General features: G+C 48.1%; 2 protein-coding genes across 2 annotated transcripts; one reads left to right on the forward strand and one right to left on the reverse strand.

Moving 5' to 3' along the window:
• Positions 1 to 664: 664 nt before the first annotated feature.
• On the forward strand, positions 665 to 7,498 carry HID1 (HID1 domain containing; the record flags this gene model as incomplete). Its single annotated transcript, XM_009572782.1, has 6 exons — positions 665 to 892; positions 1,389 to 1,522; positions 5,163 to 5,243; positions 5,637 to 5,728; positions 6,058 to 6,216; positions 6,674 to 7,498. Coding segments are annotated over 6 exons (758 nt in total), but the record flags the coding sequence as incomplete, so codon positions are not given.
• A 4,271-nt stretch (positions 7,499 to 11,769) lies between these two features.
• On the reverse strand, positions 11,770 to 17,494 carry OTOP3 (otopetrin 3). The gene is made up of 6 exons (XM_009572780.1): positions 17,110 to 17,494; positions 15,848 to 15,984; positions 15,040 to 15,098; positions 14,272 to 14,390; positions 12,666 to 13,600; positions 11,770 to 11,940 (listed from the first exon to the last, which is right to left on the reverse strand). Exons 1-6 carry the CDS (start codon positions 17,492 to 17,494, stop codon positions 11,770 to 11,772), a joined length of 1,806 nt encoding a protein of 601 aa, XP_009571075.1.
• Between the last annotated feature and the right edge of the window lie 7,315 nt (positions 17,495 to 24,809).

Here is a 24,809-nt window from a genome sequence, read left to right on the forward strand (position 1 = left end):
CCCCCAGCCTGTATTGATACCAGAAATACTAGAGTGAGGTCCCTTAACCTGCTAAAAATTCAATGCTTTCCTTTAAAACTGCAAATCAAGAGTGGCTATTCTGCTTCCTAATGGAAATCTTGCAAGTGGTGGTTGCCAGATCCTAAACCAGCCTTTGTGGCTGTGACTTGTGTTTTATTTTAGGGGATGGTTTCATTCTGTTTTCTGCCACCTTGCAGACAGTAAGAATTCTGGCCTTTTCGCTTTGCTATTTCAAGCCTGTTTCTCCTCAAATGAATGCCCCTGATTTGTTCTGTGAACTCTTTTGAAGATGGAGAAATGTTCAATCTTGGCTAACAACCTTTTTTTCCAAAACAGGTGCTAATATGTGGTTTAAACTGTCCTTTTTCTTCTCAGTTGTTTGAATGTTGGTTTCTAAGCCATTTCTTGTCAGCCTTCCAGCCTAGGAAGGATTTAACCAAATTTCCTGTACTGCGTTGTAATGGATAAGAGGATATCAAGCTCTGCTCTTTCTTCCGTGTGCCATTGCCTTTGTGGGTGGAAGCATGGTTCTCTGAGCTTGCGGGGTCTCCACAATCACACTTCGTGTACCCAGTGAGCTGTGCTGTATTGGCAGAGCTCTTTGAGTCTTACTTCTCTGCTCATTTGTTGCTGTGATTCCCAGGGAACTCAAATTTGGTCTATGCTGTTATCCGCAAGCGGAATGTATTTCACCAGCTGGCCAACTTACCCACGGACTCACAGTCCATCCAGAAAGGCCTGCAGCGTAAGAAGAAAACTCCTGAGCCTATTTCTCGCACCAATTCCCAGGATGGGGTCTCCATGGAAGGGTCACATCCTGCTGCCCCTGCTGAAACAGGGACGCTGACGACAAGTTTGGTGGCTACTCCAGGTCAGCTTTAGTTTACCTTTGTAACAGGAGAGAGGTTTGTTTTCTCTGTGAGATACCGTGTGGACTCACCCTTTCACTGGGCGTGGGAGAGATTGAGTTTTCATCTGTGAACGACTTACTGCCTTTCAGTCTGAGTTGCAGATCAGTTTGCTCAAGCTGATCACAAACAAGTCAGAGTAAACTGCCTTGAGTTTCTCTCCTCTCAGACTTGGTGTCCACGTGGCCATTTCTTCTAATCTTGACCTTTTGCCTCAGTTTAACTATATCCATGTGAACCTGTGTTCCTCTTACATCAGGGAGCATTTTCCTAGAGACAAAGAACTCCTTTGCGGTGGTGAAATCAAGGCTAGATCTTGCTTCTCCTGTTGAAAGGAGAGCGTTTCAGATGTCATCAGATGCATAGGGTGTCTGTGCATGGTAGGGCAGAGAATAATCCCCCGCTTTTAAGCATATTTCATTGACTTGTGTTTCTGAGCTTTTCCTCTTTTGAATGCAGGAATTGACAAGCTCACAGAGAAGTCACAGGTATCAGAGGATGGGACCATGCGTTCACTGGAGCCCGAGTCTTCACAGCCTCCATCAGAGGGTAACTCGCCCTCAGCTGTGAGCGATGGGGAGCCCTGGAGCGGGGTAAGGCCAGACATTCTGGTGTGTAGGGAAGTGAAATGAACTAGAATTGGGGACTTTAGGAGAGGTCTGGTTGGCCCTCTGAAGAAAGGCATCATATTAGAGGCAATATGCACATGTGTGCTGTACTGGAAAACACCGTGGTTCAGAAGTACTGTTGCATCATCTTGGGTGTTTCATGTTTGCGCTAGTGACACAAGAGCTAAAACACTAGAGGAGTGAGCTTTCTCCACCTTGAAAGCTACTGATAGAGCAGCAAGTGTGTAATTGCAAAGAGATGTATTCCCGATCCAGAGGCTTTCAACTCAGATTCTGACTGCTGCTTCTTTTTCCTCTCCCTCCTTTCTGGGATGGAGAGCTCTACCAGAATCTTCTGGCTAGCTGGTGTGGTGAAAAATGTGTTCCCATGAGGGCTTGGCTGAGGTGCTGCCCTCAGAGTGGCGGCTGCTTGGCCATGCAGATGAGACAAAGGGTTTGCAGTCTTTGAATCAAGGCTGTGCTGGTCTCCTAGGCTCTGATGGCAATGTCAGCCTTCTGGCATTCGCTAGTTTTCCTCATCAAGAGATGTAAAACAGCTGTCTTTGAAATTATCTGTTTAGTCCTCAGTCTGTGTCCTTTCCTGTCCAGTATCAAAAACCTCTAGGCTGTCTTGTAGGAAGTGTATTACAAGGGCTGTCCTGCATGTCCTCTCCTCCTTTAGCGAGGTCACATTTATACACCTAGCACTGCCTCACGCTCTGCCTGAGCTTTCACTGTCCACTGAGCCATTTCATTGTAGTGAGAACATTTAATCTGTTTGCACAGGGAGGTGTGGCTGTCCCATGGTGAAAGGCATAACTTTCCCAGCTTTTCCTCTCTTAGTTTTCTCTGAAATGGCCAAATTGACACACCAGCTCTCACCAGGTGTGGAGCAAAGTGGGCAGGAGGTGATGAGTTGGGATGGAATGATGCATCTTATCATGGGCTGCTATGGACTGTAGTGGTGCCACAAGAATCTTTCAGTCTGTTTTGCTCTGTCGTGGTTTAACGCCAGCCAGCAACTAAGCACCACGCAGCTGCTCGCTCACCCCCCCACTCCGGTAGGATGGGGGAGAGAATTGGGAGGGCACAACTAGGAAAACTCGCAGGTTGAGATAAAAACAGTTTAATAATGGAAATAAAACAAAGTAGAACAGTAACAATAACAATGATAACAACAACAGTAACAGAATATACAAAGCAGGCGATGCACAATGCAACTGCTCACCGACTGCGTGTCGCAAACCGCCAGAGAGGGCCCCCCCCAAGATTTTATACTGAGCATGATGTCACAGGTATAGAATACCCCATTGGCCAGCTGGGTCAACCACCCTGGCTATGCTCCCCGCTTCTAGCTTCCCCTGCACTTGGCAGAGCACGAGAGGCTGAAAAGTCCCCGGTGCAAGCACCACCCAGCAACAACCAAAGCATCAATAGGCCATCAACGCTCCTCTCATACCAAACCCAAAACACAGCATGCACCCCCTCCCCCCGCCAGCTACTGGGAAGAAAGTTAAGAAAGTTAACTCTGTCCCAGCCACAACCAGGACATGCTTTCAACATGCTTTTGGCTGAGACAGTACTGCAGAATCGTGGTCCAAATGGGGGATGCTTGCAAAGGCATTACAGTCTAGTGGAGCAGACTGAAGATTCCTCTATTCTACCCTTAAGTCCTGATCCTCTCTGCTTGTTCTGCTTGCTTGTGTGTGGATGTGGGCCTTTGGTCTCAGACAGACAGTTACGCATTAGCTGCCCCACCTGGCTCCAGCAATGCTATTTGCATGTCTGAATATTTGTGGGGTGGGGGCCAAAAAGCAGACAGGAGGTGAAGGATGGTAAAGCAGTGGGTGTGGGATATGCTATGGGGAGAATCATCACTGCTATTACATGGTGCTTCAAGTAGCACACAGCTGTCTTCAGGGATTGTGGTGTTTCAGACTATCTGAACATTGTCTTCTTTCTGTGCTCCAACCTTGTTCCAACCTACTGAGTTAAGATAAATTATTAAGAGATACTGGATAAATTTTAGGATACCCACCCTTATGACTGATTTAATTTCCTTCTTTTATCTGTTGTAATGTTCTCCCCTTATCAGTCGTAACCATTTCAAAAGTGTCTTGTGTTCAACAGCCTTCATATTTCAGTGTAATTCCATCTTACCTCTCCTAAATGTGTCAGCTGGCTGATAGCATTTGGATGGCAGCTGTGAGGGGGCAAGGGCTGTGGGAGAGTGAGGAGGAAAGAGGAAGAGGGTGGGGTCATCTGAAGGAAATCAGAGTTTTTTATGTTTTTATGAATTTTGTTTTTAGAAGCTTGATGAGGACACGGCACTGAAGCTGAACAGGCTGAACGATAAGGTTGTAGCTGCAAACACTGCAAAATAATATTGCTGTTTAGGCTTTGAATAACCTGGAATGAACAGAATTCCCGAATATCCCAGGACCAGTTTTAGTTACCCTTCCTGGCCTTCCCTAGTACCAGATGAAGGCCCATGATCAGCAATATATCTTAAGCATACAATTAATTATGTTGTCATTAAGTGAGATCTTGGCTGAGAACTTGCAAAAGAAAGGTTTTCTTCTTCCAGCAGCCCATGAAACATAATCATGGGTCATTACATCTCTGTGTCCAGCAGCTGGCTTGAGCTGTTTCCCAGTCAGAAAAGGACTGGTACAGCACTGTCAGCTTCCAGTGGATTGCAGCACAGCTCTGTCCCAAGCCTGCTGTTTCTGGTTGTGAAGGTGACATGTGAATGAGTCCATGCATGTGGAGGTGCAGGATGGTTGTTGGAAAGAAGTGCTGTTCTCCATTGTTTTGTAAAAAAGTCAGCTCTAGGTTGTAGTAACGAATGCTCAGGGTGCACTGCAAAAGGAAAAAGCCTGTCCGTTTTTACCTTGTGCAGAGATTGACAGTGATTTTAAAGGGTTATTTGCTTCCTTCCCACCATGAATATGGAAAGCCAGGATGTTAATAATGTCTTCTGTATAAAAGAAATGAAAACAGAGTGATGGCGAGAAGAATAATAACAGGCAAGTGGGTCTTGAACTTTCGACCAGAGCTTTTCAAAAAGTGACTAGTGATGGTGTTTGTGTTTTGGGGGTATGAGTGTGTCATTCCTTAAGAGGCAGGGGTTATTAGGTGGGAGTTGCTGAGAGTCCACCCATGAAAAAACGCTCTTTAAGATATTCCAGGATGGGCCCCAAAAATCCCAGAGATACTCAGTAGACAGAGGTCTGAAAAGCTGTGGCCTTTAGCTGTTTAATCTCTGTGCTAAAAGAAAGAAGCATGCCTGAACAGTCTTTCTTCAATCCCGTTTTAACTCTCCCACGGTGGATTGTTCCAACAGAGTGTCAGCAGTGGTGACTGGAGTTGTGACCTTGCCACAGGGTCCTACAACCCCATCAAGTGTTGCCACTCGCTGGCCAAGGTATATGGTTTCGGTGAATGAAGGTCTGGTGGGTTTGATCTGTTTTAGGGACAGGCTGAGCTGTCTTTCCCAGCAGTGCTCTGGAAAAGCTGGGGGAAAAGTCGTCAGAAAATGGGTTGTATTTCTTGCTCTTAAGTGTGATTTGCTTTTGTTTGTTTTTTGTTTTTTTTTTTTTTTTTAAATAATATTTATTGATAGGAGGCATCACATCCCCGACGGGATCGAAGGCGTCTCTCTAGTGCATCCTCCAGTGGACAGTGGACCCCAACTCCTGACTGGGTAAGGGAATCTGGACAGAGGAAATAAATAATGAGGAAAAGAGTTGTGGCAGAAATGCCACACATACCCCGCCTTCCCCTGCTGCAGAGACTCCCGCAGAAGAGCAGTTCCTCACGGGTAATGTCTTTGACTTGTGGTCAAAGCTCCAGAAGTTTGCTGCCATCTGTGAAGAAGTATTTTGTTTTACCTGTTTTAAACCAATACCCTGCTAGTTCTATTGAGTGGTTCATAATTCCAGTGCTCCAGGATTTATTGTATTGCTGTTGTGCACTCAGTTCATCCACCACCTTTGTGATTTTTGTAAACCGCATTTGTTGTAGAGATAGTGGAGGTAACTGTAGAAAAGCTGCTAATGCAGTGCACTTATTTCCCTGCGGGCTTTCCTACTTACAGGTGATGTCTTGGAAGTCAAAGCTTCCCCTGCAGACAATCATGCGGCTCTTACAGGTGCTGGTCCCTCAGGTGGAGAAGATCTGCATTGACAAGTAAGTACATTTTTGGAGAGAAAGGACTGTGCAGTGGTAAAGAGCTCTGTGAGGTTGGCAGAGTTTGATGAATTTGGAGGGCCTGTAGGGGAAACCTTGTAAAGTATAATTGAAAGCATCACGGTCTCAGCAGAGGAGATGTTATTTTGCTTGCCAAGCTTCTTGTTTCTCTGATCCCTTCTCAACTCTTTTTTTCAGTGGACAAAGTCTGTGTTCTTGGTGGCCGTGGTTGCTGGCTCTGTGTCTGTTTAGACTGTTACTTTGTGCTGCAGCAGTTTTGGGGGTGTCTGTGGATATGCTAAGGATGTTCCTGGTCTGTCTCTTTGCAGGGGTCTCACTGATGAATCGGAGATCCTCAAGTTCTTGCAGCATGGTACACTGGTGGGGCTGCTACCTGTCCCTCACCCCATCCTCATTCGCAAGTACCAGGCTAACTCGGGCACTGCCATGTGGTTCCGGACCTACATGTGGGGAGTTATTTATTTGAGGTAAACCAACTGGGTGCGGTCTAACTTGGTCTTTTCCAAACTTTTGATGGGGCCTGTAGGGAGAACTGCATGCACTTGGCCAGCTCTGGATTGTCTCATATTTATAAGGATAGAAAAATGTTGTACCTTTGGAAGAGACTAGGGTGAATCAGCTGCTCCAAAACTTTGTTTCAGCAGGCGATGTGAAAGGAGTTGTTCTGGGAGTACTGCTTGTTTGGGAACTGGCAGCTTTTCTATTCCCTGCTCCTGCAGGGGATGGTGCAGAGATTTCATTGAAAGCTCTGGCTTTGTGGGATGTTGTCATCCCTTTAAGGCCCATTCTCTCTCAACCAGTGATTTCCTCATCTGCAAAGTTGAAGGCTTTCTGTATAGCCAGCTCCTGTAGTCTTGGCTATGAGATTTGAATTCCATGTACCTGGCCACAAAAAGTAAAGTGGCTCTTGTCTTTCTCTCTCAGGAATGTGGATCCCCCTATCTGGTATGACACAGATGTGAAGCTGTTTGAAATTCAACGGGTCTAAGAGAGCACTTACCTCTACTAAGAGAAATGCACTGGACCTACGGACTGCTGTGTGCTGCTTCATCACAGCTATTCCTGTGTTTCACATCCAGCTGAGAGACCAAAAGGACAATCACTTCACTTACCTCCCTGTCATTTAGAGCTTTAATTGGGACCTGCTTGGACATCCCTCCCCCCAGCTCATTTCTCTTCCCTCACCCTTCACTATGAACCTTGAGTGAAAGATGTCTAAGGGATTGTCCACTGTTGTGGTTGCACTAGAAATCAGACCATTCTTAGCTCTTCTATTACTCTTTTGCTCGTGGATGTGGTTTGGAAACCAATCTGACCCTGTCCTTGCCCTGGTCAGAGTCAGCATTTAATTGAAAAAGACTAGCTGTAAATTGGGTGCAAGGGAGAAGCTGCTATTCCTGCAGGAGATGGGGTTTGGAAACTTCAGTTACTTTCATGTGGCTCCATAAAGTTTCCGGGGCATCCTTTCTGACTGCAGGTGTCTCCCTGGTGTCTCAGTTGCATATTGGTAGGGGAGTCTTTCCCGTCCAAAAGAAAGGAGAAGTTGCTGAAGGAAAACTTTGTGTCTCCGTTCTAAATCTCTCTACTCCTTTCCTGGAAAGCTGCTTAAGAAGTTTTGTAGTAGCTGGTGCTTTGGTGTGGCATGAGAAGTTTTTCCTTGGCTTCCAGGCCCAGCAGCCTGTCCTTCATGGTGGGCTGTTGCAATGGACTGTGTGTCACTTTGGAAAGCCCTGCTTAATCCATGTGAGCACACAGGGAGGAAGGGACTGGCTCAGTGAGAGCAAGGAGAAGAGACGTGACTGTTAAACTCTTTTAGTCTTCTCCCGTTGACTGAAAGGACAGTGTCACCTGGGTTTGAAAGGAACCGTATCCTTCCATCTTTGACTGGCAGGCTGATGCAATGCAGGGAGTGGAAAGGTCTTTTGCACACTACTGTCTAAGGCAGGGGATTGAGGGAGGCACTCAGGGAAGCTGTAGGAGGAAAAGTATCTCCATGTTTAGTGTGGACTGTAGTGGAGAGTGCTGAGGCAAAGTTCAGTTCTTCAGGGCATTTTACTAGTGACCAAGTTATCAGATCTTGAATGTATTGGGTCCCAAGCATGTGAAGTCTGGGAAGCCAGAATTAGAATTGGTGGGAGACCTGCTGTTGCTGGCTTGGTTCAGCTGCATGGGTTTGCACATTGGTAGGTGGAGATATCATGGGGTTTGAGTCAAATTTTATGTTCTGCTGGGAGGGGCTGCTGTCTTAGACCTGCGTGGTCTTTAGACAATGAAATGTGAGGGGTCCTGTCATGAACTGAGACGTTTCCCTCTCCACCAAAGCTTAGTCCTTGGTGCTCTGTATCCAGGCTCTTGGGAGGATCATTGGCCATGAGCTGTTTGCCACAGCTTAGAACCAGTGAGATTACTCCATGGAAACTGGTCTCACATGTTAAAGGAAGGGGATGGGTATGGCACGCACTTCTGTCTTGTAACCCTTGCCTGAGTTTTGAAGCTAGAGTGATAGCAACATGACCATTCTTTCCTAGAGAGAGTGCTGCTCTAGTGTACTGCTGGCTTGTAGTCAGGTGGTTTCCTCCTCTGGGCACTGAAAGTGGACTGGAGTCCCAGGCCAGTAGAAAGCTGAAATAAAACCTGAATGGTTTTGTGAAGGATAAGAAATAAGTGAAATAAAGAGAGGTTATTCCCCCACCTACCCACCATCTCCAACCCACTTTGCCATCTAGCATTACTCCCATCCTGACCCCATCTCTGTTTAGATGTAAACAGTGTGAGGTCTCTGTTTTACTTGGAATCTGTCTCATATATAAGAAAGTGATTTGGTGGTGCCAGCCTCTGATTGTATGGCACTTGCACCTCACAGCTGGAATGGGGCATGTCCCACGTGCTTGCCTCTTCCCTCCCATGGATCTGCTGGTTCTCATGATCTCTTCCGTCCCCTCTTTTCTGCTTTGTTTCTTTGTGAGTTTCTCTGAAAACCTTTTTGTTTGTTTCTTGGTGTTTGGAGTCTGATCCTTGTTCTGTGGAAATCAACTTGCACTGTAAACTATTTGCTTACTTACAGGGAGAAAGATAAAGATTATCTGAAACGTGCAGTTGGTCGCCTATTTTTTTCCCAGAGAGAGGTTTATAATCTCATTTGTCTTATGCTGGGGTGATTTGTGCTACTAGGATACCGTGTGCTGGCTTCCTATGCAGTGTGTGAAATTTTTTTTTGTAATCAGAAATGAAGATTGGACTCTGGAAAACAAGCCTGAACTGTGTGGGTTCATGTCATAAACTCTGTGTTTATGACATGAGACATCATCAAAGGCATACATCATCAAAGGTAACTGCCTCAAAGGGTATAGAAAAGGAACTAGATCAAACAGGATCAAGTCTCCTGACTTTGTGAACTCTGTACTAAAACCTCTGTGCAGTTGAGACCCATAAAACAGGCACCCTGGCCCTGGGAGAGCTCTGGAAGTCATTCACGATGGCAAATGACAAAAGATGGTGGAGCAGATGGCAGATGACGAAGGATCCGGTGGGCCACTGCCATGTCATAGCTGTGTTGGATTCAGGAGTCACGGCTAGCTCACTTCTCACTAGGCTTTAAGATGACTGTGCCCAGTCCTGCTGTCAGTCTTGTGAAGGAGCCGAAGGCAGTTTTAATTGCATACAAACTGTGCGTTCATGGTTTTACTCCTCCTGGGATCAGACACAAATCAGTCCAGAGATAGAACCCTCCTAAGTGAAAGGGCTGGAACCTTGGACCCTGCATTTCTGTTTGGCCTGGAAGAGTGCTTTTACTGTTGCCCGTTGTGGGATTTCTTACGTTCATCTACAGTGTTAGAACTGGGTGTTGTTAGGAAAGGACATAGAGGGCATTGACCACTTACCTGATCTATAGTTGCTGTGGGTAAGAGTTGTTGCTGGTGGGCTTCATTCCTGTTCATGCTAATCACATATTCAGGTAGTCCCTCTGTTTACCAGCAAGAAATCACAAGCTGACTTCTCTTTCAGTCCATACTTGTACATAGTGCTTAGTAATCTCAGTGGGAGACCTCCAAAGTCACCTGCTCAGTGGAGGCTCAGTAACTTAAACAGTGTTTTATCTATTAGACTGCAGATAAAATCCAGGTCATGGGTTTGCCTATGAAGTACATCATCGCTTGTCTCCAGGCTGTCAATAACTGGGAAGAAGGTTTGAGATCATGTTCGTCATTTGAATGGGCCAGACCTTGGCATGTATCTCCTGTAGATCCCTTGGTACAAACTGTGACATGAGAATAATAATTAACTTTATTGGAGCCTAATTTATCCAGCTGTTATTTCTCATGACATATTTCTGCTGACACAGGCCTAAGTAAAAACACTTATGGGCAAAGTTCATGCTCATGCAATCGTTCGTGCTTACAGTTTCACGGAAAGGTGTTACTGCCTGAATGCTGAATCCTAAGGAGAGTGGGATGTGTGTGGTCAGGAGTTTCTAGCTCTCATCACTGTTACTGTCGGGGGAGTTTGCTTTTCTAGGGGATCACAAAAAAAACCCGTAAATAGGTTCTGATCCTAAACCCACACTGCTTCTGGGATTGATTTATAGAGGAACAGAAGCAATAATCTGGATGCCTTCTGTACCATGCTACTTTGGCCGTAGTTAAGAGTCATGAGAGGTTTTGGTAGCAAAAAACTGGTTGTATAACAAAGCCTACCCTCAAATCTCATATAACCTCTGAACACAAGAGTGGTGTAAGTCAATGTCAGTTGACTTTGAGTCTGGTCTTTGGTGAGTGCAGAGCAGACCCAGAGATTTCACAAAATACACATAAAAATTCACTCTCTCTTTATTTCCATTCATCAGGCTCTGTATTTGGGACCCATAATTGCAAGCCCCCTTGCTCTCCCCATGTGCTTTCAAAGGAAGCATCTCCTATGGAACAAGTACTAATGGGTCTTTGAGCAGGCACTACACTGTGTAACAGTGTTCCCTTGTGCGCAGTGCACCTTGCGAAATGTGGACTTGCAAAGCAGCACTGAGGATTGAAGTGCTGGGGTAGGGAGGGATTCACAATAGATTTGGCAGTAGCTCTTTCTTGAACAAGCTCTGTATGCAAGAGTGGGACGTTTGCTAGTACACACTGGTGATAACATCATGCATGAGTAGCATCAAATAAAGATCAGCCATAGTACTTCTCTAGCGCTTCTCACTTGAGGCTATGTGAGTGCCTGTAAGGAGAAATAGTGTTTATTCTCAGTAAGGCAAGGTGATGCTATAGCTTCTGTTTTTGATAATGGGAAAAGGTGCACTGAACTGATGCAAGTCTGAAGGCCTGTCCTGCTGTTCAGTACTGAGCTTGGCAGCAAGAGCTTGGCACTTCGGTGGGGCTGGGCCCTACGGGACTTGCACAAGTTGGCATGCCAGATGTTGTAACCAGGAACAAACAAAAATACTCCCTGATATGACCATTAAAGCAGCTACCAGCATCTTTTTGAAAATTACACATAAAAAGCGTACATTTGGTTCGTTTCTGAATGACTGTGGCTGTATATGCTTCTAGTGTGGCTGGTACTGATAGGTCTCTTCTGTGCTGCAGGATGGGGGGTTGGTGAGCAGTGGTGGGGCTGGTGGTCCTTGACTGGATTTTTGAAGTTCTGTGGAGTGTTGGTCAATCTTTGTTGCTTTTGTTGAAGGCTGCTCTTGCATTCTTTTATCTGGAAGATTTCAATAGGAGCTGGTAAAGTCCCACTTGCTACCATACAGCATCCACTGGCAGACTACTGAAAAGTACCAGCATGCGTGCTTCCTTAGAGCAGTAAGACAGTTTGTTTATGGGCTTTGAGTCTATTCTCTATGGAGAAAAAATGAAAATATAAAACAATCTCCTTTTCTTCTGAAACTCATGGAGATGTGCAAGGAGAAGTCAAAGCAGAAGCCGGAGGGAAAAAGCTTAAAAGCTTCCATGTGCATATCCACTGCTTGCTGCACCTTTGTTCAGCATCGTTTCACCCCAGCTTCTGGGGTGGGAAGTCAGCTTGGTTCAGGCTGTGACGTAGATCTCCAGGAGTCCCCCGACAGAGTGCATTCGGTAGAACACACCCAGTGGGAGGCCAAAGTTCACGATCGCAAACCAGGTGGAGTAGCCATAAAATGACTTTTCCAGTCCATTCTCGAAGACAGGGTGAGCCCCAAATGTGGGCATGACCCACAGCTAAAGAGGTGTAAGGAAAAAAGAGCAGAAGTCAGGGGATGACAAACTGTCTCCTACCTGCACTCTAATCTCAGCACTGGCTCAAGTGGTTGTAGGAATATTTCAAGAGTATCAGAGGAGTGTCCCTGCCAGGGAAGAGAAGGAAAATCCCCTAGTTATGCTGCTGACTCCTTCCTATAAGTCAAATTCTGTTGAATTCCTGGAAGCCTAATGATGGCCTCATTCTGCCCCAGCCAGCTTCATCTTTTTGCAGAATTTCACTGGTTCCTTGGCCAATTTGTTTTCACTGGATTAAGGCTGCAGTGAAGATCCATGTTGATTCAAGATCCCAGAGCACAGTGTACTTTATTGGTGAGTTTCAATCCTGGAGGCCCATGTTTACAAAGACTCACTGCTGGTGCCTCATGTTTTTCCACCTATCTCATGAAATACCCTTAATGAGTTTGATAACTTTTTCAGAGGCTAAAATTTTGGCACCAATCCTTTGGTAAGGATTTATTAGCTGTCTCCTTCCTGCATCCAGGAAACCTAGCCATATTTGACTCTTAGGTTAAAAGAGAGACCTTATAATTATGGGAGTGGGGTATTAACAGAAAAAACAGTCTTGACTTGCCTTACCAGTAGGTTGAAACTTGGTGGGCAAAGGTTTCTTGTCTGGAATAGTGGCCCAAGAGAAAGACAAGGAGAGCACATCTGTATCAAAGGTCAGAGAGAGCAATACTTACTATGATGTTGCACAAAACCAAGAAGAACGAGATCTCTCTTAATGCTCTTCTCTTCCAACTCAGGTGAGAGTAGCTATGGAGATAGGACAGCGAAACTTTCCGGATCTCCTGTCCCAGCTCCAGCATGCTCACTCGTCTCTGGTCATAGGCTTCATGATTCTGCTCTTCTTTCATTTCTTCCTCTTCGCCGGGAGACATCTGTGTGTGCTCCTGTTTGCTGCTTGTTGTGGTTTCCTCTTCACCTTCAGGTAGCTCTGAAGCCACTGCATGCTGCCCAGCGTGGCCTGTGTGTCTGGCCTCAGTTGCTGCTACACAGGGCTGCCGGTGAAGCCCATCAATGATGAAGACATTTTGGGTGATGTTCTGAAAGATGAGGAGGACAGAATAGGACAGGATGAGACTGTTCAACAGGTCTCTGGGGTCAGTGGCCACAATGGCAACAATGGAGAAGTAAGACATGCCGATTTGGCCAAGGGCTGCCCCCATCAACAGGATCACATCCAGGCTGCGGGTTGGATTCTTCAGCGTGTCCAGCTCCCTTTTTTCCAAGGCATGGATGATTGTCCCAATCACTGCGCCCACACTCATCAGGGGCAGGAGCACAATGTAGTAGGAATAATACATTACGAAGACCTGGCGGTTGGGGGCTGAGCTGGTGGCCTGGATCTGGTACATCATGAAGACACAGATCCCGATGATTACAGCAGTGGCGCCCAGCAGTGGCCCAAAGACCACCCCCTGGAGCTTGAACTTGGGCTTGATGTGAGGGACATGGTGATGGCTGATGCGTCTCCCCACATTCTTCCACATGACATACAGCACTGAGCAGCAGACGAGGCAGTACTCAGTGTTGAAGGGGTAGAGCAGGATGTAGCCCTTCTGGAAGACTTTGCAGATGGTTGTGTTTGGGCATGTGCACAAGGCAGTTTCGTTGCCTGGAACATGAGAAGAGGAAGGCAACAATTAAAGAGGGAGCTGGTCTGGATTTCATGGCTATCTTTGGGAGTTTCTTGTGTGCAGGCACAACATCTGTCTCTATGTATCTCAGAAACAGTGATCAGTAGGAAGTTAAGTGATTTCCACTCGGTCCTCAAGGCTGTGAGGATTCAGAATAACAGGGTTTAGCAAATGTCTTTTCCCAAATACGTAGTGCTCCTTCTGGTCAACACCATAGGTGCTGGATGAGAGACACACCCCTTCCTTCACAGCGAACGAAGCCTCCTCTATCTACCCTTGGAATATTAGTTTCCCCTTTTATTTTCCATGTCCTCAGAAAGTAAAGCAGAGCAATTATGTGAGTCTCTTCTAGTCTGGCAATCTTCTGCTTGCAGTTGACAGGTAAATGTGAGCAAAAATGTTAATTTATAGTGGGCTTTTCCTTTCCTAGCCCTCAGTTCCAGGGTTTCCTATTAGGTCCTCCCCCTCCACGTGAAGATGTCCTCTCTGTGCAGCCCACCTCCTTGAGACAATCTCCAATAACAGGGAAATCACAACATTTGGGGGAACTGGTTGTGATATCTGAATCACTGAGATCAAGAACTGTTGTCTCCCTAGAAATCATTTATGTCAGCCTAATACAAGTAGAGATGTGAAAAAGGAACCTTGCCTGCAAATCGCTGCTCCACCTCACGCAGCTGAGACTCAATCTCCATGTGAATGGTGTCGTTGGTCACAGCCAAGAGCCAGAGGAGGAGGTTAGTGGCTATGGTCAGCATCAGCCCACACCTGGGAGAAGAGAAAGGCATTTCTACAGTATGCTGCCTGTGGAGATTGTTTACGACCTGACTGTGTCCACCTGCCATGTGGTGCTGCTCTTTTGCTTCTTGCTTACCCATGCACAGATGTATGCAAACACAGTGCATTTGTGCCTGTTCTGCATAGGGGCATTGGTGTGTGACTTTGCACACACAAATATGGCTGAGTACATTCCCATTTGGCCATTTGCAAAGGAGCAGGGCAGGCAATGCCAGGCTTGCTGGTGAAACTGGCCTAGGTTTGCATGCAGTTGAGGGAGGGAAGCCTGAGACATCTCCCAGTGACAGGAATGGGGAGGCAGCCCCACCTCATACTCCAGTCAATGAATTGGTCCCTGAGCCATGTAGCGGGAAGGTATTTGGGGTTAGGAGGAAGCAACAAGCTTTGCAGCAATCCAAGGCACAAGTGAAAACCGAAGGGAGGTGGTGAGCCCTAGTCAATGGAAAGAGGATGGGTCTGGTCAAGTCATAGCATGGTTCTTGCATGGTGCAGAATATAGAGAGTCTGTGTAAGATCAGATGAAGACAGTTCTAGCAGGAATAAGGGAGATGATAAGCAGACAGAAAGGAAGAGTTTCTTTAGAGGAGTAGAGGGCAGCTTTTTCCCCCCCCCTTGGTACCTGGTGAGGTTGTGCTGAACTTGAATGCAGTCCTTAGAGTGACGCCACAGAAAAAAAGCCTGCAATCGATAACAATAATGATGTGAGCAGGGTGAAGCTGGCTGCCTGCCGCACAAGTGGTGGAAAGGGACAGGCAGGCAAGAAAGCACATGTCTGAGTAGGAGCAAACCTGCCTCTGTGCGACTGGTGCAGGGGCATGTGTGTACCTGCATCTTGGTGTTGAGGCATGTGCTGGCATCCTTAGTTGACAGCACAATGTGTGTGCCTGCACCTAATGCAGATCTAGGAGATCTGCTTTTCTGTCTTGTATAGATACGAGTATTTGCAGCTGAGATGGGAGCTAGTTTACTTTTCGAATGTGGCTTTGGATCTGGAAAGAAGATGTTTGGCATCAGAATAACAAGTTGCAGATGGTGTGAGATACTTCTATGTGCAAAGGATTTTGTTGGGGGAGATGCATTAGCAAATAGAGAGAGAGGCTGGGACTCAGACTGGTGCAAAGACATCTCTAGCAAAATCTGAAATTTCCTCTTCTTTCTCCCTACTTTGATGCTTCAAAACAAACTCTTCTGGACCCTACAGTATGTCAGGTAGTGCTAGAGTGATTTCTTTCTAAATCTTACTACTTTGTCTCTTAGTCTGGCACATGAAGAGTGTGGTTGGGTGGTATCTGAAATAGTATGTGGTCCTTTAATGCCTGTAATGCTCATAAGAATGCCTCACATGCACCCACTTCCCACTACCCCTTGGGCTCCCAGGAATGAGACAGAGAGAATAAGCGAGCTTCCAGAAGGGTAAAATGCAGTACCTGGGTGCAAATAAAAAGGATTTCAATGCTGGGGAACACAATTTCCACCCTGGATTTGCACTGGATGAGAATCGCACTGTAGCCGATCTGAAACACATTCAGGAGGATGCTGAAACTGCCAAACAGCAGCACTGATCCTGGGCAAACAGCAAAAGCACCAGTAAATAAACAAAGACATGTCTGTGGAGCATCTGAGCCTGGCTGGGGACTGGAGACCTCGTGCTTTTTGGATTTGCGTGGGACTGGAGGCCTTTCCATTTGGAAGTCTCATGATTTTGAGAGAAGGGGACAAAGGGGAGCGTGGTTCCTGAACCTGGTTGCATGCTTCAGCTGGTTTAAGATATTGAGACAATATAAGGTATTTTCTTGTGCTTGGATACAAGGTGGGAACAGGGGTTTTGGTCTTTTCTGTGCAATCTGGAGTGACAGAGGTAAGCTAATGCCAGGTGGTGGTTTCTGCCTTGCGGAGAAAACCTAAGATGAATGCAGGTCTGCTGAGCCTTTTAGCAGCACCAGTCTGCGGAAGTTAGGACCCTTTCTTTAATTGTTTCTCCCTTTCACCTTTGACACCTCTCTGCAGCTTTAGGTACTCGGTACCTTGCAGCTTTCTTCCCTTTAATTCTCTGTGCTTAGTTAACAAGACTGTGCGCTAATTACAAACTCCATAATAGGCCAGAGGCAGGGCTGCTTGGAGAAGTGTCATTTCACAAAGTGGGGCAACTACTGGTGGGAAATCTGCCAGGAAAGCCTGGGTGTCACTGGGATATGACTCACTGGCCAGGAATCTTCCCCTGGAAACAGGACTGCTGTGATGTTAAACAAGGACGAAGGTGGCATGGGGCCGCTGATGCCCTTGGAGGGTAAACCTGGTGGTTCTCCTCTCACTTTGCAAAGTGGCCATGCCTAAAACCTTTCCTATGTCTCTCCCACCATGCTCAGTTTCTGGGCTGCAGGTGGGAGATGCCTGGGTTGTGCTTTGGGAAGGGACCACAGAGCAAGGTTGGATTGGAGACTGAAGGGAAGCCAAGTTCAAGACTTTCCTGACTGCTCTGGTTCCACTCTGTGGCATCTGCTATGCCCCTCTCTTTCCCCAGCCTTGCACCACAAGCTGGCAGGGTACACTGGGAGATTCCCAGTGCCCTAGCTACATATCCTGTGGCTTCTAGCTCTTTTAGTAGTGGGGGAAGAATTCCTTTATCTTCTCTATCAAGCACTGGGAAGAAGGGGAAAGGCATGAGATGATAAATAAAAGCAGAACTTACCCCGAATCCAGATCGGCCCAGCGTGGGAATCCCGGTAGAGCACGGCGTGCAGCTGCCGACTGGTGCCCAGCAGGTAGTAGATGATCCAGCACAGGCACAAGACCTTGAGGATGGAAAGCAGGATCCAGACGTCTGCCAGCGTGATGGCCACGTGGTTGAAAATCATGCTGCTGACGAAGGCACTGCCCAGAAACACCACGTTCATGGCCAGCAGCCCTGAGAAGAGCTGCCCAGCTTTCTGAGCTTGCCTGTCCCTCTGCTGCACTGAAGAGCAGTGACGGTACAGCCAGAACTTCTCATAGTGGATTGTGGAGGTGTCTGGTGGGGCTGACCTGCTCTTGCAGTGATGGCAGGCCTTTTGCCTTGAGACTTTGTTGCCCGGCATGGCTCATCTGCCTGGGGGTCACCTGCTGTGTTGAACAAAGGGGAGGTTTAAAGTAAGAAAGATGGTAGGGGACATGCTGAGATGAGAGATTGTGTGCTCTGCTGTAAAAGCCACTTTTGTGGTGATCTCCCTTCCTTGCTTTGCAGCTTCCCCTTCCCTCTCCAGAAGCTGGATGCGGGGGAAAAGAGATTGGTGTTTAGCCCTGGTTAGGCATTAAAAATTTCCTGGTGGACAGAGTCATTGCAGGGCACTGGGAAAAGGCCCTTCTGCCAAAAGCTTTCCAGAGGCACCTGCATTAAAATGAGTATTTGATGTCTCTGCCCTGCCCCACCAGTACTTGGAGCTGTTGGGACCAGAGGTGCCCAAACAGTTCCCATCCTCACCTTTCACACCTCCTCTGCGTACAGCCCTGGATTCAGATTTCCTCCTTTCCCTTTGTTGCTGTAAGAATTAGGTGGAAATACAGAGCAAGCTCAGACCTCCTCTAAAATTCAGATCTGTTTGATTTTGGTTGATGGGTCCAACCTCTTCCTTGTGTTTTTGGGCTGTGAGAGTTACACCATGCTCCTTGTATGGTCACACAAATTGTGGCAGAGCTGGAGAGGATAAAAAGAGGGTCTGTAAATTTTGATCTAAGCTGCTGGGAAAAGATCCAACCCCCGACCCAGGTGGGCTGAGATTGGGACAAAGTTAATACCCAGGTTTCTTTCTTTTTCTTCTTGTAGCACAGAGGAAAAAGCACAGAGCCGTGAGCACACTGATACAGAGGAGTTTGAGGGATTGGCTTAGATAGACAGCCAGAGCCTGGGAACTTTTCTATCCAGCTTTTGGAAAAATCTCAGTAGGACCATATTGCCCATGAGAGAGAAATCTCCTTGCTCACGTACAGCAATCAGGCAACATCAGCCTCTCTGTAGATTCGGTGTACGGAAAGCCTCTCTGTAGATTCGGTGCTTTCACTCCAGGGAGTGACTCTGGCTGCGGTGGGGGGTGGCTGGAGTGAAAGCAGACCCCTGAGATGTGTTTGAGGGTGGGGGGATTTATATGTCTTGGGGCTTTGGGGGAGTTGTCTGAGAAGGGGTTGAAATTTCAGTGCTACCCTCCCACTTTGCATGTGCACTGAGGTGCCCTGTCTCCGTTTGGTCTCTGGGGATTTAGTGCACTTCCCCATTTGGCTCCAAAACTCTCCTAACTTAGTAGCACAGGAGCAAATGCCCTCCCCTTTCCTAGGACCATAACTCCTCTGCTTCGGGGTCAGGGGAGGGAGGGGAGAGGCCATAAAATCAGAAGGATCAGATGGAATCGCATCCAGGCTGCATCAGGAGGTACCGAAGTGCCCAGACAAGGCTGCACACAGAAGCTGCTGCTGTGGACCCAACCCCTTGACCCATAGCTGTGTGCTGCTGAGAGCAGCCAAGCCCCAGCCCTTACCTCCCTGCAGCCTCCTGCTGCCTGCCGAGTGGGAGCAGCTGCCGGCACAGCCTCGGTTACAGCCGATGTTAAAACCACTTGCTGGAGTGCCACCAGGATGCATGTGAGTCTTTCCAACAGACCAAGGTGCAGGCAGAAGCCGTCAGGACTGCTCCGCACTGAATGCGGCCTCTGCTCCCAGCCCATTGATTTTTTTTTTTTCCACCTTGTTTACTCTGGGTCTATTATTGTCATTACATTAATTACACAGTGAGAAGCTCTCAGCTCTGCCAAGGGCAGCCAATGGGGATCAGCTCCTTTATACACCTGCTGCTTTGCCCCATGTCAAAGGCCTTGATACAGGATGTGCCAACTGGTAAAACCACCAGTTGTGGTGACTAATTTGTGCCATGGCTCAGGTGAGTATAGAGCTTATCTCCTGGCACAGGCTTGTGCTGGGAGCGCTTAGCCACACTGCTTTGGCTAAAATCCACCTGAGTTCCCCACTCCCTTGTTTTTAGGTAGATCCTAAGATTTTTTTTCTGAAGTGTGCCATTACTTTGTGTCTTTATCCAGGGCACAGATACCCAAACTGACCCAAAAGGCGAAACTCACAGTCCAGCCTAGGTGCAGGGACTACGCCAATTTGATGCACTTCTGGCAGAGAGGTTGCTTCTTTGGGGGGTGATAGCTACGACCTGTTAATGCTGACTTAAGAGCTGGACCCTCGTGCGCAAACCCCATAGGCGCAGCCATGGCGGGGTCAGGGATGCTCTAGGTCCAAGCTGTGCTGCAGGCAAGCTGATTTCTGTCTTGGGACTCTTTGGTGAGCTGATCCCCCCTGGTTTTGTGGCTGGCAATGGAGATTTGGCATTCAACCTCGTGAGCTGAAGAGGGTCTATCAGGAGAGGATGGAAGGAGAGGAGTTGTCTGAGTGTTGCAGGATGAACGCCCAAGCCCTGGGGTTCTTGCAGCTGGCAAACACATGAGTTGGGAGTTCAGAGCCATGAAACACTTCCGAGGAAGCTGATTAGGGGTAGGAGTGGGTGAGGGAGCACAGGTTATCATGCGTAGGGATGTGATGAAAGGGACGGAAAACAAGTGTGAAAGGGGCCCATTGCTCCTGGGTGAGAACAACCAGTGTGCGCTGGTGCAGCTGTTGCTTTTAATGTCTGCCGGCAAAACGGTCATGTTTAATGTCTGACCAAAACTTTGCACTGCTCTGGTGGAGCCCGGACGCTCTGATCTGGGCAGGTTTTGTGACTACCCGTGGCTAGATTTGTTCTGCTTCCCCCAAAGCATCAGCATCTCCAGCCTGCTTGGAGGACCATGTCCTTCTTGCATTGTTGCTCTGGGATCCCCTGAGTGCAATCAGGCTCTCCTTTGGGTTCCTGGCTCTTCTCCGGACCCCATTTTAGAGCTTAGCAGGGAACTGGGATCTCCCAAGAGCTATTCAGTGGCCTCTTTGTTGAACAAAGTCAACGATTTACATGCAAGGCATTAACCAACCTGGCTGTTTTTCAGTGCGCATGGTCCTAAATTGGGGTGACTGCAGAACTGGGAAAAGGAGGCCAGGAGTCTGAATATATCCTGGGGTAAATAAGTTTAAGTGAAACTGGAGGTTTTTCCTTTAAAGATGGGCCTGAAATAAAATGCTGGGGCCTACTGTGCCCCAGTGGTTTTGCCAGTGGGACTGTGTATCTGGGCTGGGCTGCAAAGATGAGGCATCCTTCCTAGCCTGACTTGCCCTCTCCTGGCTTTGGAGCTGAGGTTGAACACAGAGGAGTTGTAAAGCCCTGGGAGACTCTTTAATCCTCCTAATTTGGCCTTTATGTTGAAGAAGAGCAGCTGTTTAACTTGAAGGTATTGACACAAGTTTAACCAAGTCATTAAGTAAGCAAATGTGCATGAGAGGAGCAGGAAGGGAGAGGATGAGTTGAACTAACTGCATTGATCACATAAATCACTGTCCTGCTTTGCCCTGGAGAAGCTGCCTTTACTCAGAGGCTGAGAGTTAATGTTAGGAGCGATGTTTGCCCCTCTGCTATCAGCAGTGTGCTTATTAATGGCGTTATCTGTGCACTTAGCAGTAATAACACCCAGGCTGGGCCAAGCGGATCTGTAAACAGAACCCGGGAAGGAAGGAGGTTTGTGCCCAGCTGCTGTGTTTGCCCAAAGGCCACCTGAGGAGCACTGCGCCTCACAACTCCCTGGCTGGCCCACACCCTTCCTTCTCCTCTGCCGATAACCGCGCCGGTGACGTCTCCTGTGGGGCTGGTGAGTGAGTGCCTTTTGGGGGTGACTGCAAAGAGCAGCCTCATCAACATGGATGAGGGTGAGCCTTGCTGCAGTGCCCCAGCTCCATCCCCTCACTGCGGGAGCAGGTGGGCTCTGTGGGTATATGCTCGCTCCACTCGTGAAGCACGGCTCTGCGTTTTCCCTGCTGGTCATTGGTGGAGGTTGCTTCGACTTCCTGCCGGCATTGAGTTGCTCCTTGCTGGCAAGGACCACTGCCTTGCTCCTTAGGAAGTGCCTCCTCCACCCGCAATTGCAGCCCTGGCTCCCAGCACACCCTGGAGCCAGTCCTGGTCACAGGCTGTGCCTTGCCTTGTGCTGCAGACCCATCCCTGATCTCCAGCCTTGTGACCTCCTCAATGCATCCACTTTCCAGCTGCTGCATTGACAGGTAATAATTAACTTGGATTCCTCCCCTATCCCTGACACACCTCAGAGCAAATCACCCAAATAAAAGGCGCTTCCCCCCCCCCCCCAATAAAACAAAACTCACCTTCAAATAATAGATGATTAAGAAGCAGAGGAGGGGATGCTAAACCCTGGTAGCGGTGGCATGATGACTCAGTTCTGGCCTTGGCTATGCCCTTCCCTGCTTTTTTCTGAGCAGTGATTTCTGATTTCCTGCTCTTCAGCTCTTCCCCTTCTTGCTGCTCTCCCTTGCTTGCTCTGGCACCGCATGCCTCAGGCCAGGGTCTGGATCAGGACCTTTTCGGCACTCATGAAGTGGCTCAAGTCCCAGGGCTGGATCTGCAGATCCTTGAGCTCAGCCAGAGCTGGGCTCTTAACCCTGGCATCCCTTGATGAGTGATTTTTATCAGTGCTCCCACCAAACCCTGCTGCACAGCAGGTCCTCAGCTCCCTGGCAGGCCAAGGTGGCTTTTATACCGAAGCCAGCAAGACTGGAAGCCCCTGGCAAGACGTGAGAGCCCCAGGACAATCCTTTGCTTTCCTGTAGCTGTTCATTTGCAACGGCTGCCATTTAAGCAGTCACCCCGAGGCACATCGTTGTCCCCATTCCCCATCTCCTAATGCGGATCTGATCTCTGCTCCATAATTGATGCAATGGCAGGAGCAGTCAGCAGCGTGCCTCATTCTCTGCTCTGATACAGGCTTTCTGTTTACCCCCCTCCCATGCCTCAGTTTCCCTCCTGCCAGTGTGGAAGATGGAGCTAACAGCAGTGCTTTTCTGTAGGGATCTGTCATCACGAGGACATGTGTACAAAGGATCAAGTGGGACCCCATGATGTTACTCAGGTACTCTGCATTTGGGGTGTTCTCCCCTTCCATAAAACTCTCCATCAGGGAGAGATGTCCCCCTCTTTAACTGGACTGTGAGGAGGTGTGTCCCAGGTCCATAGTGAAAGGGTAGTGATGGAGCAGCCAGCATCAATCAGCTGCATTGCCTGGCAGCACGGCGTCCCAGGGAAGGGCATGGATCCATGCAACTAGGATGCGGCAGCGCCTGCTCTGGGGGTGCACCTGGGTTTGGGTGACATGCCTGGGATGCTGTCTGCACCAAGGAGTTGCCCAGGGATGTTTGGCTGATCTCCATCAGCCTTGGAGATCATCCCTTTGCACATTAACTGACCACGAGCTGATACCTTCTAGTAGACAATCCTTGAGCACACAGAAGGGCCCATGTATGTAGTGGAGTTTTCTTAGGGTTTGGGTTTTTGGGGTTTTTTTGCTTTTTGGGCTTGTGGGTGCTCACTTTTCCTCTGTCCCCTTTTTGGGTATATAGACAGGGTTCACTGATGGCCATTTCACTATCTGCTGCCTCTCCTAAGATGCATGTATGTGGCTGGAGGACAGAAGAAGAAGGCAGCCCTCGGCTCAAAACCCTTGCTGTCCCTGCACTTGCAGCCTGGAGATGCCTCAGGTTAGCAAGGGGTCCTTGCAAAGCTTGTGGTGTCCCCAGAGCATTTTGGTTTATCCCAAAGTGATGGCTTGTGGTTGTATGTTATGGTTCCTGCTCTGGAGAGGTTGATTTGGGGTTATCGCCTGTATCAGTGCTGCTTGGGCTGTCGTGGGGTTCTTCTTGCACCCATCCTGAGTTTATTTAGCTCCAGAAGTACCCCTACGGTCATCTCTGTCCAGAACAGAAGAGCAGTTCAAACTCTGCCCTGCCTGGCTTGGTGTGCCCAGCCGTGGGAACCTGGGACCAGGCACCAGCAAAAGTGCGTAGGAGGAAAACTCGGTGTGCCCCCAGGAATAGAGTAGGTGGTTAAAAGTGTTTTCTGCCCCTGTCAGAGCTCAGCAGTTTAGGCTAAAACAATGTGTAGGGGTGTATGTAAGACTGACATCTGTGCACCATTTACGTCTCCTTTCTGACTTAATCTGTGGCGCCTGCCATTAAAATTAATAAGGCTTTTGTTTTATAAAAGGTAAAGTTTATAGGGAGAGATTGTATCTTTACCAGATCAATGGCAAAAATAGAGCCAGGCCTTTGCCGGGTCAGTGGGGCTGGGAGAGGCTGCCTCGCTGCTCCCAGGCTCGGGAAGGGAAGGATTGACCCACCTCAGAGGTGCTGGATCAGTGCAGTCCTCCAGGGGCAGGGGAAATCAGGGTTTACCCCATCTTCTACCTCCCTCAGAAAAAAGGCTGCTGGCAGGCAGGCTGGTGTCAGACCAGCCAGAGGCACCGGTCCCTTCTGGTTTGGTTATCCAGGCTTGGAGGGGAAAGGTGGTTTGAAACGTGTGAGCCTGGGCTGGCAGTCTGAGCTGTCGGGTGGAAAATCACATCACTTGATTTCAAGTATCACGATTTCAATTTTTTTTTTTCTTTGGTGGATGCACATGTCCGTAGGAAAAGGCTTGATGATTTCTGCCACCTTTGCAGTGTTCTTTATTGGAACAATAAACTCTGATGTCTCAGGGTACAGACAAAGCTCAGCTGTGCCATTTTGGCATGCACTCTCCCAGCCTGGCAGCTTTCTGAGGCTCTGCTTGGACTCTGGGTACAGCAGAGGGGCGCATTTCTACCTCCTGCAACCCAGGAGTCCTGCTCTCAAAGCTCCCTCAATCATAAAGTGGTTCATGGAGAGCTGCAGGCACCCAGAAACCTGTGTTGGGGGCCCACTGCTACGTGCACTAAAAAAAATGCTGGGGCTGTGCTCACAGCCTCAAAGCATGCACAGGCTTGAGGGTGCAGCGCAAGCATCCCTTCAGGGCATGGGAGATCACATTGGCCGTGGCATTGGATTGATTTCTGTGTCACAGGGCACAGAAGGTCCCTTCAGGAGTGCAGTGTTACAGTAAAAATCAATACATAACTTTGCGTACAAAAATGTTCATATATTAAAAAAAACCATTATCTATTAAAAAAAGAAAAAAGAAAAACAAATCTCTCTATCATTCCCCAGCCTGTATTGCCCATGCGATCTTTATGGTTCTTGAACCCTGATTCAGGAAAACCGGGAAAAGAAGTGTGCTTAGAGCAATCCTGTATCAGGGCCAGCCCAGGACCACATGCACAGCTCTCCAGTAGAGACGACCTGCCCCTTGGAAAGAGGAGGCTGCAGTGAGCAAACCCACTCGGCAGCAGTGATGCCTCCCTGGAAAGGAAGGAAAACACCAGGGGCTGATACAGGGAAGGGTCAAGAGGGCCAAGA

The sequence above is a fragment of the Fulmarus glacialis genome, unplaced genomic scaffold (genome assembly GCF_000690835.1).
Source record: "Fulmarus glacialis isolate BGI_N327 unplaced genomic scaffold, ASM69083v1 scaffold48542, whole genome shotgun sequence".
NCBI classification, from domain to species: Eukaryota; Metazoa; Chordata; class Aves; order Procellariiformes; family Procellariidae; genus Fulmarus; species Fulmarus glacialis.

Bases quoted from the DNA above. Each gene is read 5' to 3' on its own strand.
- OTOP3 (XM_009572780.1), bottom strand. From the start codon at position 17,494: ATGCCGGGCAACAAAGTCTCAAGGCAAAAGGCCTGCCATCACTGCAAG. The intron at 15,985-17,109 runs GTAAGTTCTGCT...CTGTTTGCCCAG, and splicing joins TGGGCCGATCTGGATTCGGG to GATCAGTGCTGCTGTTTGGC. The intron at 11,941-12,665 runs GTAAGTATTGCT...ACACCTCTTTAG, and splicing joins TGGTTTTGTGCAACATCATA to CTGTGGGTCATGCCCACATT.